This window comes from Megascapheus bottae, chromosome 5, assembly GCF_031878675.1.
Source record: "Megascapheus bottae isolate mThoBot1 chromosome 5, mThoBot2.hap1, whole genome shotgun sequence".
Classification (NCBI taxonomy): Eukaryota; Metazoa; Chordata; class Mammalia; order Rodentia; family Geomyidae; genus Megascapheus; species Megascapheus bottae.
The window spans coordinates 82,664,654-82,680,814 of NC_143513.1; the positions used below are offsets into that span (position 1 = coordinate 82,664,654).

Genomic DNA, 16,161 nt, shown 5'->3' on the forward strand with positions numbered 1-16,161 from the left:
AGAATTGTACAATGAATAGCATAGAACCTGGAGCCAGACTACGCAATTCTGTTCAATAAATTTAGGCAAGGTATTTAACTCTTCAATGCCACAATTTCCTCATTGAGTCAGAGATAATCTCCCCATATACATGTGTTAAATATAAACACACGTGAAATAATAATTAGAAGATTATTTGGTAGTCAGCACTACAAGCTTTTGATAATCAAAAGGAAGCCAACAACTTATGACATTAGTATTTTCAAAATATAGTAAAAAGAAAAAAAAGCCAGATTGATAACAAGGAAAGAACCTTGCCTTGTCCAATTTCATACTCCATACTTGCTTATAACATCAGCATAGACACTAATAGTTTTTTTGGTGCCATTCCTGGGGCTTGATCTCAGGGCCTGGGCACGGTCTCTGAACATTTGTGCTCAACACTACCATGCTACCACCTGAGCCACAGAGCCACTTCTGACATTTTGGTGGTTAACTGAGAGGTACAGCTCAAGAAATTGTCCTGCCCAGACTGGCTTTGAACTGTGAGTCTCAAACCTTAGCCTACTGAAAAGTTAGGATTACAGAGGTATATTCAGGTTTTATAAAGTTGTTAAGATGCTGTACTTAGTCCTGAGTTTTGACGGCAGTTAAAGTCCTCGGTAGATGTTATTCTTAACCGGGCTATGTTTTGGTTATATGAAACGCAACCTGGTCTGTATGGTTTCCTCTTTCTCTTTTTGGCGCCATCAGCTCCTTCCACTCCCTTTGTATCATCATCCACAACTTCACGCTCAGGACTAGATTCTGATTTGCCATCACAATCCATAAGCTCTCCTTCTGGAAAGAAGTAAATGGAAGAATAAATAGGAAAATCTGTTCAATACACAGGTGATACATAAAGTAAGAAGGTCACCAAGCCATCAGATTATTTGTCACAATAGGCTGGGAAAGAAGAGATACAAGTGGTCGCCAATGACTGTGGGAACCACACTGCTTTACTTCCTATAGGGAATACTCCATGAAGCAAAGTATCAGGGAAGAGGAAACACAAAAACTCAAGGACATCAATTTGCACTTTACAAATCACTCATTTGCTTGTATCTTCAGGTCCCAGACCTCAAGACTGTCTTCTGAATTCTAACCACAGATATAAGTAGATATTATCTAGTTACTAAAAACCATATCCAAAATTATTAATTAAGATGAACTTTCTCCCTGACTCACTAGTACCCATCATCATTTAAAAGTCTTGGAAATGTACCCTGGGCAAGACAGCCCAGAAAATGCTATGACTTTTTCTCTGACTCAGCGCTTACCCCTTTCTGTTTCTTAAATAATCATTCTGTAAATATGAATCAATCTTCTGCTTTAAATCCTTTCACATCTTCTCAAAACCCTGATAATGAACTCAAAATTCTAAGGCCCATTATGGAAGACACATATAAACTCACCAGTTTTGTCATACTCTAAATATAATGAACTACATTGTTTTCTTAAATATAGCAAGTCTTTCTTTCGCTACCTTCCTAACTGCTGCCTTTTCCCCAACTCCTCTCTAAGCTTCATTCTAATCATCACTGTAGTTAAAGAATTCCTAATACCTATACAAGATAACTGTCTTGATAATGTATACACGGGTTACCACTCCCAGTCATCTTGTTTTACCCCTTCCCTAATTCAAATAAACAAATAAACATATATACAATATACCAGATAACAAAGACAGATACAGTAACGAGATTAACCGTAAGGGCAAAAAAAAAAAAAAAAAAAAAAGAGGAATAAGATAGTACATTAAGAACCTTTGTAAGCCTTTTCTTCTTTCGGGATGGGGGACTGCCCAGGTTTGAGCTCTGGGCCTAGATGTTATCCTTGAGCTCTTCGGGTCAAGGCTACAACCCTATCCCTTGAGCCACAGCACCACTTCCATGAATCAATGTCATGCTTCATTTTAATCAGTTTTTGAAGTTTGTGTCCCTAATGGGTGATTTTCTCTAAGAAAACATGTGTTAAGTCTTTCTCACTAACAGTGATATCCTTAGCATGCATGGTTTGTGACAGATGTTCAAAGAAAAACACACATGTATGTTGGGAATGTGACTTAGCGGTATAGTGCTTGTCTAGAAGGCATAAAATCCTAGGTTCGATTCCTCAATACCACATACAAAGAAAAAGCTAGAAGTGGCACTGTAGCTCAAGTGGTAGAGGGCTAGCCTTGAGCAAAAGAAGCTCAGGGACAGCGCCTAGGCCCTGAGTTCAGGCAAAAAACAAAAACAAAAGAACAAAAACAAAAGAACAACTAAAAAACAAAATAAAACAACCAACAACAACTCACTGAATGGAGGAAACATAATTAAGAAAATTTGACAGTTCATGTCTTAGGATGCTATTATAATACTAGGAAAATCAAAAGCATCTAAGATTTTCCTTGAAGACAAAAGACAAGTTTTAACTTGAAAAAAGAAGTCAGTTTATCAAATAAATTTTATGACTAATTCATGTTCCTTATTATCTTAAACACTATGTATTTCTGAAACAGCTCTGAAGAATATTTTCTTATTATAGCATATTTGAGGCCAATTTTATTATAATGTTAAGAACTCCTTTATATAGATGTAATTAATCCATGAAAAAAAAATACACACACACACACAGACACACACACTTGGTGGGGGGGGGGGGGAGACACAACTCTTGAACGCAGGGCCTAAGCACTGTCACTGGGTATTCTCACAGCTAGCACTCTACCACTTGAGCCACAGCATGACTTCTGGCTTTTTCTATGTATGTGGTATAAAGGAACTGAACCCAGGTCTTTGTGAATGCTGGGCAAGTCCTCTACCACTAGGCCAAACTCCCAACCCCAATATATGTATTTTCAGTTTTCAGTTGTGGGACTTGAATTCTGCGCTCTTCAGCTCAAGGTTACAGCCCTACCCCTTAGCCACAGCACCACTTCTAGTTGCCTAGTGATTAAGTGGAGACTAAGACTCTCTTGGACTTCTGTGCCTGGACTGGCTTTGAACAGGAAAGAATTAAGTATTACCTCGACTATCGTCCATTTCACCATCTCTTGAGTGCTCTGACTGAATGTCTGGAGGGGTCTGAAGGACAGCTACACTGTTTTGATTAATAATCTTCAATTTCAGTTTTGGTTTCGATCGTTTTCTTCTTGGAACTGTTACCGTGAGACTTTGTAACTGTGTCATCCCTGATTCAGTCAAGCACACACCATCTTGGGTGTATGTCTTAGGTGGATCTAAAATGACAAGGCCCCCAAAACCAAGTTTAAAAGATGGTCCAATTGGTTATAGTTCCAAAGTAAACATCAAAGAAGCTACTGGCTGAAAGGTAATTTTAATTCCACACAGCATTTATTTATCTATGAAATGCATGCATAACCAACTTGGTAATACTCAATGAAAGCTGGGAATACTGGTACAATTACAAAGATTGCACTAATGAAAGCTGGGAATACTGGCACAATTACGAAGATTGCACTTTCTGGCCTTTCTGTTTACATGAAAGGACTTATAAAGAAAACAGTGAAAGTAAAAGCAATGTTTCAGCCACTGAGATATGAGGTTTTTCATTTAAAAAAAGACCAAAGGTAAGCTGGGCGTGGTGGCTCGTGCCTGTCATCCTACTCAGGAGGCTGAGATCTGAGGATCATGGTTCAAAACCAGCCAGGCACTAATAAGTCTGTGAGACTCATCTCCAATTAACTACCAGAAAACCAGAAGTTGCATTGTGGCTCATGGGGTGGGGTAGTAGCCTTGAGCTGAACAGCTCAAGTCCTACCACCAACGAGAGAGGGGGGGAAAAAAAGAAAAGACCAAAGGTAAGAGAAACAAGTGTACTCTAGAAGCCCATCTGGAAACCAAGGCACGATATAATCATGTATAGTAACAAAATGTTTAATATGCAAAACTATAGTGTTCAATGGAACAATTACTGAACCATTGAAGTGTTTTACATAGACACTATCAAATACAAGCAATAAAATGTAATTTCGAGCTGGGTGCCAGTGGCTCCCATCTGTAATCTAAACTACTCAGGAGGCTGAAATCTGAGGATCTAAGTTCAAAACCAGTCCAGGCATTAAGGTCCTCCAGATTCTTATCTCCAAATAGCCACCAGAAAACAGGAAACAGGGCTGTGGTTCAAGTGGTAGAGAGCTGGCCTTAGGCTGAAGAGCTCAGGGACACCGAACCAAGCCCAGAGTTGAAGCTCCCAGGGCAAACAACAAAAAAGTTTCATGAAAGCATAACGTGAATCACAAGGCTTGGCTGCCACTTACAAAAAAAAATAAAGAATAGGGGCTGTGAGTTTGGCCTAGTGGTAGAGTGCTTGCCTAGCATGCCTGAAGACCTGGGTTCGATTCCTCGGTACCACATACATAGAAACAAGCCAGAAGTGGTGCTTAGTCTCATGTGGTAGAGCTCTAGCCTTGAGCAAGTCCAAGGACAGTGAGTGCTTAAGCCCTGAGCTCAAGCCCAGGACTGGCAAAAAAAGATAGATAGATAGATAGATAAATAAATAAATATAAAAAACAGCCTTAAGTATAAAAGAATTTGCACACTATTCTTTTTTTCCTGTTAACTCAAAATCAAAGCACAATAATATGCCAGTGAAGCCAAAGCATGCATGCCTTTAACACTTACTATAAGAGCTGTTATTTTCATTTCTAGTTTTCTGAAAATTATAAAAATACCATCCTAGTAAAACTAGAAAAAAATTTGAGATTTGTAATACAACTATAGAACTATTCGTATAAGAATTTATACTGTCTCCTGAGAGGAATCAAGGTAGATTTTATAAATCTAACAAGCCAGTTATAAAACATCATATTCTTTTTCTAAAGAGCTGTTGATAAGTCATTTCAAACTTTACCTAGCTCTTTTACTTTTGTGACAATTTGTGCTACAAGTGAAGATTCACAGCAATCCGAGGAAGGCACTGAAACAAATTAAAAAAAAAAATCAAATTTTTCCAGAAAAGATAAGTAGTACTGAACTTTTAGTTTCTGTATTCATTTCATTGAAAAAGGTGGGATACCAACTCCATTATTAACACAGGAGGAGGCAGAAGAGGGAAGAGTGACAGAGAGGATGATTGTGATTAAGATAAATAGCATACATGTCAGAATGTAACCCCATTGGTACAAGTGATATCAACTAAAAAAAGAATGTATTAACATGACTTATTTTTCACAAAATACTTGGCCAAATAATATATTCACAAAAACTAAGGTAAATTAAGCTTACTCATTGGTTTATAAACAGCAAAGTGTGAGTGAGATGCAGGATAGGATAGATTCTCATTTAAATTGGTTCTCTTACCATTTGACACAGGCATATATGGTCTGCACATGCTACAATCAAAACCAATGTCTGCTACATTTTCCACTTCATCTTCACTATTTAGGTTTTGACAAACTGCATGCATCCATCTAAAAAACATATTTTTGTACATTTTGAAAGCAACGGATTATTACTTAGAACTGTCAGTTCCTTTTATAGTCCTTCTAAAGGCAATCTTCAAACCCAAGCACTTCCAAACCTTACATGCCCCTCCGACAGAGCCCACTCTGCTTCCTTTCCTCACCATGGTCAAAGACCCACAGAACTTTTCTAGAGCTGAGGAGAGGGACAGAGTAGTAGGGAGGAAGCAAATGAAGATTACAAAGATAGGATAAGGTAGGCCTAATGGCTCATGCCTATAATTCTACCCACCCAGAAGGCTGAGATCTGAGGACAGGGATTCAAAGCCAGGCCAGGCAATGAAGTTCGTGAGACTTCTCTCCAAACAAATAGCTAGATGTGGAGATGTGGCTCAAGTGGTACAGCAAAAAAGGTTAAGGATGGCACTCAGGCCCTGACTTCAAGCTCCAGGTACCAAAAAAGAGAAAAGGTAACTATTTTATGATCCTATGCTGAATGTATCACAGACAGCCCTGCAGCTGTTAGAAGAATTCCAAAGACTGTAATGACAAAACATGAATGTGTTCCACATGGTGCATCAAATTTTCAAAGCAGATATAGGTTATATAAAACTATGCGGAGTGGCAATTGGGAAAAAGAGCAAAGATGTTTTGTCTTGGAACAGAGAATCTGAAGGCTGAGCCCTAAGGCTCTACCTGAGTATGGTAGAACACTGTTGGCGTTGTCCTGATACAGTGGTTCACTACTAAGAGGACACAGTAACAAAGAAAGCGGTCTGTATGCTAACACTGCACACATTATACTACTTAGGAAGGACTAGAGGCAATATCTATTATCTAGGTACTTAAATGTCTAGGGTCTGAAGAAAAAAGAAAAGTGACTGAAAAAAATACAATGGGTGAAACCCAGAAAAGAAAACCTGTAAACCCAAAGATCCAAAGCATTCCAAAAGAAATGCATACATGACAGCAATATTTCTACATCTAATTTCAAGGGATTGATAAACCCTCAAAAAGTCCCAATTTAAAATGTTTTATCTTGGCCTGGGAGAGTGGCCTAGAGGTAGAGTGCTCGCCTAGCATGCACAAAGCCCTGGGTTCAATTTCTCAGTACCATCAACAGAAAAGCCAGAAGTGGCATTGTGGCTCGAATAGCAGAGCGCTTGATCAAAAAGTGTCCAAGGATAGTGCCTAGGCACTGAGTTCAAGCCCCAGGACTGGCCTAAAACAAATGAACAAACAAAAACCCTTTTACCTGAAATTGGGAATTTAAAACAGGAAATCATATCTGTAGGTTTCTAGCTGACTACCTATCTAGAAAGCAAATGATGACCACCCGAAATTATCTTCTAAGTTCCTTTCACTACATTTAAAAACAAAAGTAAGTGAAAAATAGCAACAGGGGTGTAAGATACAATACCTATCACATTGCCTACACTGCAGAATCAGATCTTCCTCTCTGTAGTTTCGACCGCAGACTGGGCAGGAAGACAGGCTGGCACAAGGAGCACACTGTGTGTAGTTGTTCTGCCATTCGCCCCTCAGACCTGCTGATGTCGCTCCGCAGTGCCTGCACCAAACACACCTGCAATCCAAATCCCCCAAGTCTTCATTTTATTTTCTTTAGCTATTATAACTATGGAGCAACATATAAGCTGAACTAGAAAAAAAAATTTAAGACCATTTTTCTTACTGGTATTTTCCATCCTAGAGAGGCGTATTGTATTGTATGATTATATATAAATGACTAATTTTAAAAACTCAGCCGGGCGCAGTGGCTCATGCCTGTAATCCTAGCTACTCAGGTCAGGGTTCAAAGCCAGCCCAGGCATTAAAGACTGTGAGACTCTTATCTCCAATTAACCTCCAGAAAACGGAAAGTGGGGCATGACTCAAGGGTAGGGAGGTAGCCTCAAGCTGAAGAGCTCAAGGACAGCGCCCAAGCCCATAACCCACCAAATAAATAAATAAATAAATAAATAAATAAAATAACAATAGTGTCACAAGGAAGTTCTGCCCACGACAGAATGCCAAACCAACATAAACCCTGGGTACCATTTGCACTTCCAGCCTCCTTTTGGCACAGTCTGCAGGGGAGGGTCGAGGCAGTAGGTGTGGTAGCTTATGTCACAGTCATCACACAGCAGGAGTCTTCCGGGGTCCGTGGCCTTCCCACAGGCCTCACACACAGTGCATTCCAGACATCTCCAACCTTTGCTGAGAACCACTTTAGTGATCTGCCAAGGAAACCATTAATCCATGTGATTTATACATTAATGCAGGACTCGGCCTGTATAATCAAGTATATTGTATACATTTAAAAGGGTTTTTTTTATTGTTTTGCCACTCCTGGATCTGCAACTAAGGGCCTGAACACTGTCCTTGGGCTTTCTCAAGGCTAAAGTTCTACCACTTGAGCCACAGAATCACTTTTGGCTTTTTTCTATGTATGTGGTACCGAGGACCTTGGCGCATGCTAGGCAATCACTCTACCACTAGGCCAAACTCCTAACCCTAAAAGATTCTATATACCAAAAAGCAGAAAAGTGGAAAGCAACTAACAATAGTGACCCAGTTGTAAGTAGAGCATGCTCATGTACATTTAGAAGCCTACCTCATCAGTGGTATAACCCAGAGTGGCACAGACAGTAAGACTATTTTTAATCTAACTTTAACTCAGGCATACAAATTTAATTCTACTTATCTAGGTACAATAACTGCATTTCAAGGAAATCAAGGGAGTTTGGCCTAATGTGCTGAGACCCAGAGTTCAAGCCCCAGGACTGTCAAAAATAAACAAACAAATAAATAAAATAAATCAAGTAAGCTTCCCCTATTTCTATTGATTCAGATTTTGAAATTGCATCAACAAAAAAACCTATGGCCAGGCATTGTGGCTCATGCTTCTAATTCCAGTCTGAGATTTAAGGATTGCAATTTGAAGGTAGCCAGGGAAGGAAAATCCGTAAGACATGTCACCAATTGCCCACCAAAAAGCCAGAAGTGAAGCAGTGGCTCAAGTGGTTAGGTGCTAGCCTTGAACAAAAAAGCTCAAGGAATAGCACCTAGGCAGAACCTTGAGTTCATGTCCCAGGCTGGAACTTCTAAAACATACCCATCTGTGACATTTCCATGAACTCTACGCTTTTGTAACTTCTATACCTAACAGACACTAAACAGTTAAAATCAATACAAAAACTAAGAAAATACTTGTGAAAAATACTGGTAAGAATCAGTTTTCAGGGACATTGCAATGCTTTGGCCATAAAGCTAGGACTTCTAAAGCGTATCTTCACTCATCAATTTCTTCTCTTTTATCTCAAGGGTGTAGAAAACAATCTATATTCCTACTGTATACAGGGAAACACAATATGTAAAATTTAAAATATGGAGCAATTTCTTAAAGATCTCGAAGACTAAGTGTCTATGTCACAAAGCAAATAAGGTGCTGAACAGATTCATGTACTCAGGAATAAGAAAGAATGCTATAGAGAAAAAAAGGTTAAACTCAAAGCTGTCAAAGTCCATCAAACTTCCCAACTAGCCACTGAAAGAGAAAGTTTCCAAAATCTGAAGGAAAATACCTTTAAAGCCTAATACCGAACCCAGCTGAAGAAGCACTTATGAAAGGAGGTAGAATGATACACCACGACTCACCCCCCAAAAAAAGTCACCCAGAGATGCATAGAATAGAATGTGTGCACCAAAAAAAAAAAAAAGAATAGACATGAGATTCAGAAAACTACAACCAGCAGAGTAGTACAACACAAATGAACGAATGAATGAGCATACCACACACACATACACAGAATTTTCATTCCTACTTAGCTTTCTAATTTCACAGAAACCTCTCCATAGTTCTTCGTGGCCCAGCTTTCAATTCACCAGTTTTTTATACTCTGCATGACACCACTGTCTTGTTTTCTGCTGCTCTAGTCAGCCAAGAAAACCTACTGACATGCTGATGTCTAAATCATATTACCAAATACAGCATTTTAACACTTAAAATCATTTTCTCCCTTTTACCCTAGGTAACAGGACTCTGTCTTCAATGAATTGCCCACTGTGTTTAGAGTTGTGCCAGGTGTATGTCATATTCTATTACGTATATCTCCTTCTCTAGCCAACATAGAGTTCAAATCCCAGTACTGCTAAAATAAGAGCAAGCCAGTCTTCTGTCTTGGACAAATTACAGGTTTTCACTGTAATTTTTAAGTTTACACTACTCTCTGATAACCTACAAAAAAATTATACAGATTCCTTAGGGGGCATGTGGTCTCCTGTACTTACATTGTGGGTAAGTAATCACATTAACATGGTGATACTGAAGGGCAGGGAAAGGGATGAAGATCAACTGCAAGTTCAGGGCAATTTATGAAACAGACGCCTGAGGCCTGTGCTTATGCCATCTTGTGGACCAGAAGGGCTGTGCTACAGCGGTACCTCCATAATGACTTCCAGTAGGCATTTTTTATTTCACTCAAATATCATTAAGTCTTATTAAAACAGATTTTACAAAGAAATTAAGAACTTGAATTCAATGCTGAACTAAGCTGAATGAGATATACTTACATAACTTTAAAACCAACGGCATGTGCCAGGAGCATAGCCTAGTGGTAGCCTGGACAAAGCCCCTAGCTTCAAGTACTCAGTACCACATACTCAGAAAAAGTTTCAAGTGGTGCTGTGGCTTAAGTGGCAGAGTGCTAGCCTTGAGCAAAAAGTGTCCAAGGACAGTGCCCAGGTCCTGAGTTCAAGCCCCAAGACTGGTTTTAAAAAACAAAACAAAAAACCTGCATGATTATCCATGAAAGGTTCCCCACGGATTGTCTAACCTAAAATATTTTAGGTTGTCAATTACTATAACTGAAGTGTGTTAAATATGCTTTTGTTTTGTTTCTTACAGCTTTGAGAATAAAATATATGTGGGTGAGGGCTGAGGAACATGAATGAGAAACCAAAATCAGCAAATTAATTTTGACTAAGTAGCAAATGCTAATGGGATAAATTTTTTATAGACTAAATGCATGCATTTTCATGCTTTAATTTTTAAGACAATGGCAGATCAATCACTAACTTAAGGCCACAATTCTCTAAGAGTAAACTTACTACTAAGGCAATAATTTTTTTTTGGCGGCGGGGGGAGGGGGAGACAGAGTTGGGGGGTACACTTTAGTCGTGGGGCTGTCCCTGAACTCTTTTGCTTAAGGTTAGCGCTCTACCACTTCAAGCCACAGCACCACTTTCGGTTTTCTCTTAAGCTAACTGGACAAGAGCCTCACAGGCTTTCCTGCCTAGTCTGTTTTTGAACCAACACTCTCAGATCTCCGCTATTATTATAAGCATGAGTTACCAGTGTCCAGCAATAATAAACTCTTAAAAGCAGTATTTATTATCAAAATTATTATCTATATATAAAAGCCATCACAAGTACATAAAATTAACTCATTGAACTTAAGCACAATTACCTTGATGCTGACACAGTATGGATGGTAACACTGACCGCACTGAGAACAAGCAAGTAATCTCCCTTCTGCTCCCTGGCCAAAACTGCCACAAACCACACACATATCCTGGAATGAAGAACACAAACACCAATTTTAAACCGGCAATGAAGCTAAGAATATACATTTTTTAAATATTTACAAAATGAATCTCACACTTTTTAAGACAAATTAGATGGTATTTGTGCATACAGAATAAAGTAACACTAAATAAAAAGGAACTCAAGGAAGAGAATTAAATTCTAACCTGATGCAAAGTAAACTTGTCACTGCTAGAAAACAACACCACTGTATTATGCATAGAGTTTTCTTCTTCATCCTTATTTAAGGAAACATCTGCAGCAGACACCTAAAAAAAAAAAAAAAAATGAAGTAACAGTTTTTATACGAAACCTGAAAGCTTCAGAAAACTGCTACCTAAAATAGAATTTCTGCCAAGACCTAGCCTAACAATTCATTACATGAAAGCCAGGACACTACCGTAAAACTCAGTGATTAGACTTTCTTTCTTTCAGTGGCACGTCTTTTTAGCATGACAAGTCCTATAAATCTGGGAAAGATGTAAACTTTATTTTTTTAGTCATGCTTGATTAGTGGGATGTAGTGGTAAGTGGCTAATCCCATCTGCACATGAGGCAAAAACAGGCAGATTGAGAACTGAGTTCTAGCCCAGGAAAAATGCAGCAAAACTCACCAACTAAATAAAAAGGGCAAGGGATATAGATCACGTGGCCCTGGGTTCAGTTCTCAATATTAAGTACTCCTGCCAAGGTAACAGCATTGTGGTTTGACAAAAATTGAGATTTACTGTAAGTGTAATGATTTTCAAAGACAGTACCAAACTAGAAAGAATAAAAATTGCTAATTTTGTATATATTACATGCTGAATGGTAATTAAATACATCTGAACTTTAGATTCATCAGAACTTTTCAATGTGTCATATTGGTTCAAATTGGTTAGGCATGTGGTTCTTACGATATTTCTCTCAGGCAGCACTAGTTTAGGGTATTATGTTGAATCACAATTAAATTACAGTACATAGCAAAAGATCATCAACAGTCAATATTCATTTCTGTTTATGTTTCACAGAACCAGCTAGGTACCTTCTGGCTTACTAAATGTTTCAGAGGTCTTATTATTAGGAAAAGCTCTGAATTAGATGCTGTAAGACAGAATCATGAGTCAATGCCAAAATCATGAAATAGGATCCTTTTCCCTGAAGACCAGAGTCTATCCTACAATGTAACACATAACAGATTATTGTCAAGATTCAAACAAAAAATGAAAGCTTCACAACCACTTGCAAAAGGATAAAAATATGAAAACTTAAGAGACAGATCAGAGAAAATATATTCAAGGTATGTTGGAAACTATAAATTAGTATTAAAGGAAAATTGAAGGTAATTGAGGAAACGGAGAAAAGCATAAAGCCCAAGTGGAAAAGAGTACAATATATGACTCTTTATTCATAGGTCTTGAAAACAGAAATTAATCCACCAGGAAGGAAATCAGATCAGTCACTGCCTTGGGGCAGGGACTAGAGGTGGGGGAGAGGTGGGAGGGTGTGCAGATCGCCCTGAAAACCAGTTGATGGAATAAATGTATTTACTATCTCCATAATGGCATTGTTTTCAAGGATGTATACATGCCAACATTACAACATTCTATACTTGAAATATGTGTACTCTCATATTACATATCAGTGATTCTTATTTTTATGTTAAAGAATACAAATTTCTTGAATCCTGATGCAGCAGTAAGATTAGACAACTTCACCTATCTTGAACTTAAAATGACAGATTATATACGCAAAATTTAAGCAAAACTAAGAATGTAAATATCGTAATTTTCCTTAAAGTATTTAACAAATTTGTTTGTCTAATATGTACTTCAAGAATGGCTTTAGAAGGCCAGGAATTTTGCCTAGCAGTGGAATGTTTGCCCAGCATGCACATAGATCCGGATTACATTCCTCAGTACATACATAGAAAATGCTTGAAGTGGTGCTATGGCTTAAGTGGTAGAGCTCTAGCCTTGAGAAAACATAAGGACAGTGTTCAGGCCCTAAGTTCAAGCCCCAGGCCTGGCAAAAAAGGGGGGGGGGGCTTAGAATGTGTCAATCAGCAAACATCAATCCTAAAGTATGTGATAAGTAGTTCAAAAATTGTTAATCTTTTTAGAATCTGTATTAATCTGCAACATATTTAGCCTCTTCTATAAATCTTACTGCAAGCATTCAAAGCAACCACAATAAAAAACGAACTACTTCTAACAAAACGTTTCTAATTGATCCAGGAATGCAACAAAGCTTGATTTTTCCTTTAAATAAAAGAGTAAATGTACTGGCACTCAGGGGAGGGTGGTATGCATAAAAAACTAAGTAAAGACTGTGATTCAAATGGTAGAGGCTTGTCCTGAGCCCCCCGCCCCGCAAAAAACAAACAACAAAAACAAAAAAACCAATACAGTGAATTCAAGCTTGTATTACGATGGACAGATGGACAGATGGATGGATAGGAAAACAGACAGGATGAAGAGAAAAGGAATAAAAGAGATTATAAACAAGAAAACAAGAGTATCTGACCTGGGTTCAAAAAAAAAAGTGTGTGTGTGTGTGTGTGTATACTTTTTAAGAAATATAAAGATATGGGGTCAGGAGGATTACAGGCTCACACTTACAATCCTAGCTACACAGAAGTTAAGATCTGAGGATAGCGGTTTGTAGTTCAAAGCCAGCCTGGGCAGAAAAATCTCTGAGAGACTCTTATCACTAATAAACTCAAAAACTCCGTAATTGGCACTGTGGCTCTCGTGGCAGAGTGCTAACCCAGAGCAAAAGAGGCTCAGGGACAGCATGCAGGCCCTGAGTTCAAGCCCCAGAACCAGCCAGAAAAGCAAACAAGAGCAAAAAACAACAAAAAACAAAAAACAAAAAACCACACACACACACACACAAAAACCAAAAACTTGCTACAAGTCAGACAATAATAAATTGGCATGTAACGAGTACAGCTAATATAAATGAAGCCATTCTCACCCCAGGCAACATAACAGCTCCAAGTCCACTCTTTAGCTTGGACCGGCCTCTTCCTCCTCGTCCTGAGAGCCCAGCTCCGCGAGGTCTCCGCTTCCCTGGAAATCCAGACCCTCGACCCTACGTAACAGACAGAGGTAAGGCAGTGGTCCATAAGAGCCCAGAGGAGATTTTAAATATAATATCAGTGTGACCAATGTTTTATTAAATGTTACACAAACATTTTCTCTGTTTTATTCTTACTAGATAACATACTGAGTGACCAGGCTTTTATTTGTGCATTTAAATTTGTATACAAGTTGAAATATAAAATGCTTATAAACTTAGAATTAAATGCTGAATCTGTTACTGTGAATATTCTCCAGAAGCAGGCTCCAGCATTTTCCTTCCATTTTCTAGTCCTACCTCATAGTTGGCCCAAACTAGGTATTTCAGTGTGTCATCCATTACATTCAACATGACATAAATGTAAGGCAGGAATCTGATGAGCAGGCACCTCAAGTTGTAGCTGGTACTTACTATGTACTGACTGCATACCGATACTAGCACTTCTTACTCTCAACACAGTATCCTCATTTTAGCAATGAATGTACCAAGGGATTCAAAGCCATTGAGCTATCCTTCTGCAATTTCCCCCAAATTAATGCCCTAATACAAAAACTATTCTTATCATTAAAATTATATGAAGCTGTCAATTCCAGAACTTTGAAACTTTTTCCTTTTCTTACAACTTGTGTGTTTTCGTCACTTAGATATTACTGAAAAATGTATCTACCCACAAATATTTTCTGTACATACAATTATTTTTAAAATTCACAAAAATTCTTTCTGTTCTGTTTCCCCTAGCAAATCAAATAGGTCCTACCTTCAGTTGAGGCCACATATCTGTTTGCTACACAAGCTAATCCCTCCCTGTTCAGTAGAACAATTTCCTGGTAAAAATGTTTGGTTATGTTATAAGAATAAAACGTAATACAAGAACAAATGGCAAGGAAAATTGTGTTTTCCCTCCAGATTGTATACACATATGTATACACATAGCCATCCTCCAAATTCAGAATTTCTCTTTTCTTCTTCTCTCCTTCAGGTTCGTCAGTGGTGAGTACCGAGTGGGGTTGCACTGGGGCAGTTTCTTTTCAATAGACATTACAGTGTGTTTTTTTGTTTTTGTTTTTGCCAGTCCTAGGGCTTGCACTGAAGGCCTGGGCACTGTCCTTGGGCTTTCTCAAGGCTAGAGCTCTACCACTAGAACCACAGCACCAATTCCAGCTTTTTCCATGTATGTGGTTCCGAGGAATAGAACCCGAGTCTTTGTGCACTCTACCACTAATCCAAACTCCCAACACAGAAGGTGTTGTTTGTTTTTAATTAAAAGAACAACCAAGCCCGGGCTGGGGGCCAAGGCTGAGACCTGAGGACTGCATGGGGTCCTGCTGAACCAGCTGGGCAGTGCTTGGATAGGAGGCGTTCAGTGGGTATCTAAATGCAAGCATGTCATTTCTTTACACTAAGAATTTCAGATTAAGACAGTGGCTCTTGAAAAGAATTAATCTTTAACATCTTTTAACATCTAACAGGACAAAACAAACCAGAAGGAAGTGACACATGAATGTAAATGCAATTTTATTTACCACTTTGATGCTCCATATGGGACTGCCAGGAAGCTGCCTGTGTTTAAAACTTTCCCGACCTTCTGAAATGTCTGGGGACCAGGAAGGTGGGCTCACTGTATTATGGGTACTCCAAGCACCCTAGGATATGGCAGGTGAGAAAACAGATGTGTAAAACTCAGCAACATAAAAAGTCAAAGGCAGCAACTAAAGAATTTTAGAACAGCCAAAACAAATGCAAGTGTATGGAAATAGGGTAAATAAGTTTATCACTTACAGTGACTTTAGGTTTAAATGTTTGTAGTTACAAACTATTCTTGTGGAAACACGCAATAAAGCATAGTAAAATTAAAGTTCATATTAAATCGACACTGACTCATGAGCAACAATTATAGCATAAATCAATAATCACCATACTCTAAAAATAACAGAAACGGGAGGAGAGATCAACAACCTTAACACTGATGTTAAGGTTATGTTCCATTGTTACTAACAACCAAACTACTATGCCAAGAAAATAAAATCAAAATATGAGTCATCAATAAATACAGACATTTTAAAACTGTAGTGGGAAAAGAACATGAAGA

At 38.5% G+C, this 16,161-nt stretch overlaps 1 protein-coding gene across 10 annotated transcripts in view; it reads right to left on the reverse strand.

Annotated features, from left to right (window-relative positions):
• Kmt2c (lysine methyltransferase 2C) overlaps window positions 1-16,161 on the reverse strand; it is a 203,292-nt gene that overhangs the window by 63,665 nt on the left and 123,466 nt on the right. For 8 of the 10 annotated variants that reach the window (XM_090333579.1, XM_090333578.1, XM_090333584.1 and 5 more), the window contains exons 15-24: window positions 15,596-15,715; window positions 13,968-14,084; window positions 11,177-11,278; window positions 10,894-10,998; window positions 7,481-7,662; window positions 6,846-7,010; window positions 5,325-5,434; window positions 4,876-4,941; window positions 3,029-3,241; window positions 691-819 (exon numbers count right to left, since the gene is read on the reverse strand). In XM_090333579.1, coding sequence (XP_090189705.1) covers window positions 691-819; window positions 3,029-3,241; window positions 4,876-4,941; window positions 5,325-5,434; window positions 6,846-7,010; window positions 7,481-7,662; window positions 10,894-10,998; window positions 11,177-11,278; window positions 13,968-14,084; window positions 15,596-15,715 — 1,309 coding nt within the window. The remainder of the gene's footprint in view (window positions 1-690; window positions 820-3,028; window positions 3,242-4,875; window positions 4,942-5,324; window positions 5,435-6,845; window positions 7,011-7,480; window positions 7,663-10,893; window positions 10,999-11,176; window positions 11,279-13,967; window positions 14,085-15,595; window positions 15,716-16,161) is intronic. The other 2 variants (XM_090333576.1, XM_090333583.1) reach the window with 2 other exon arrangements.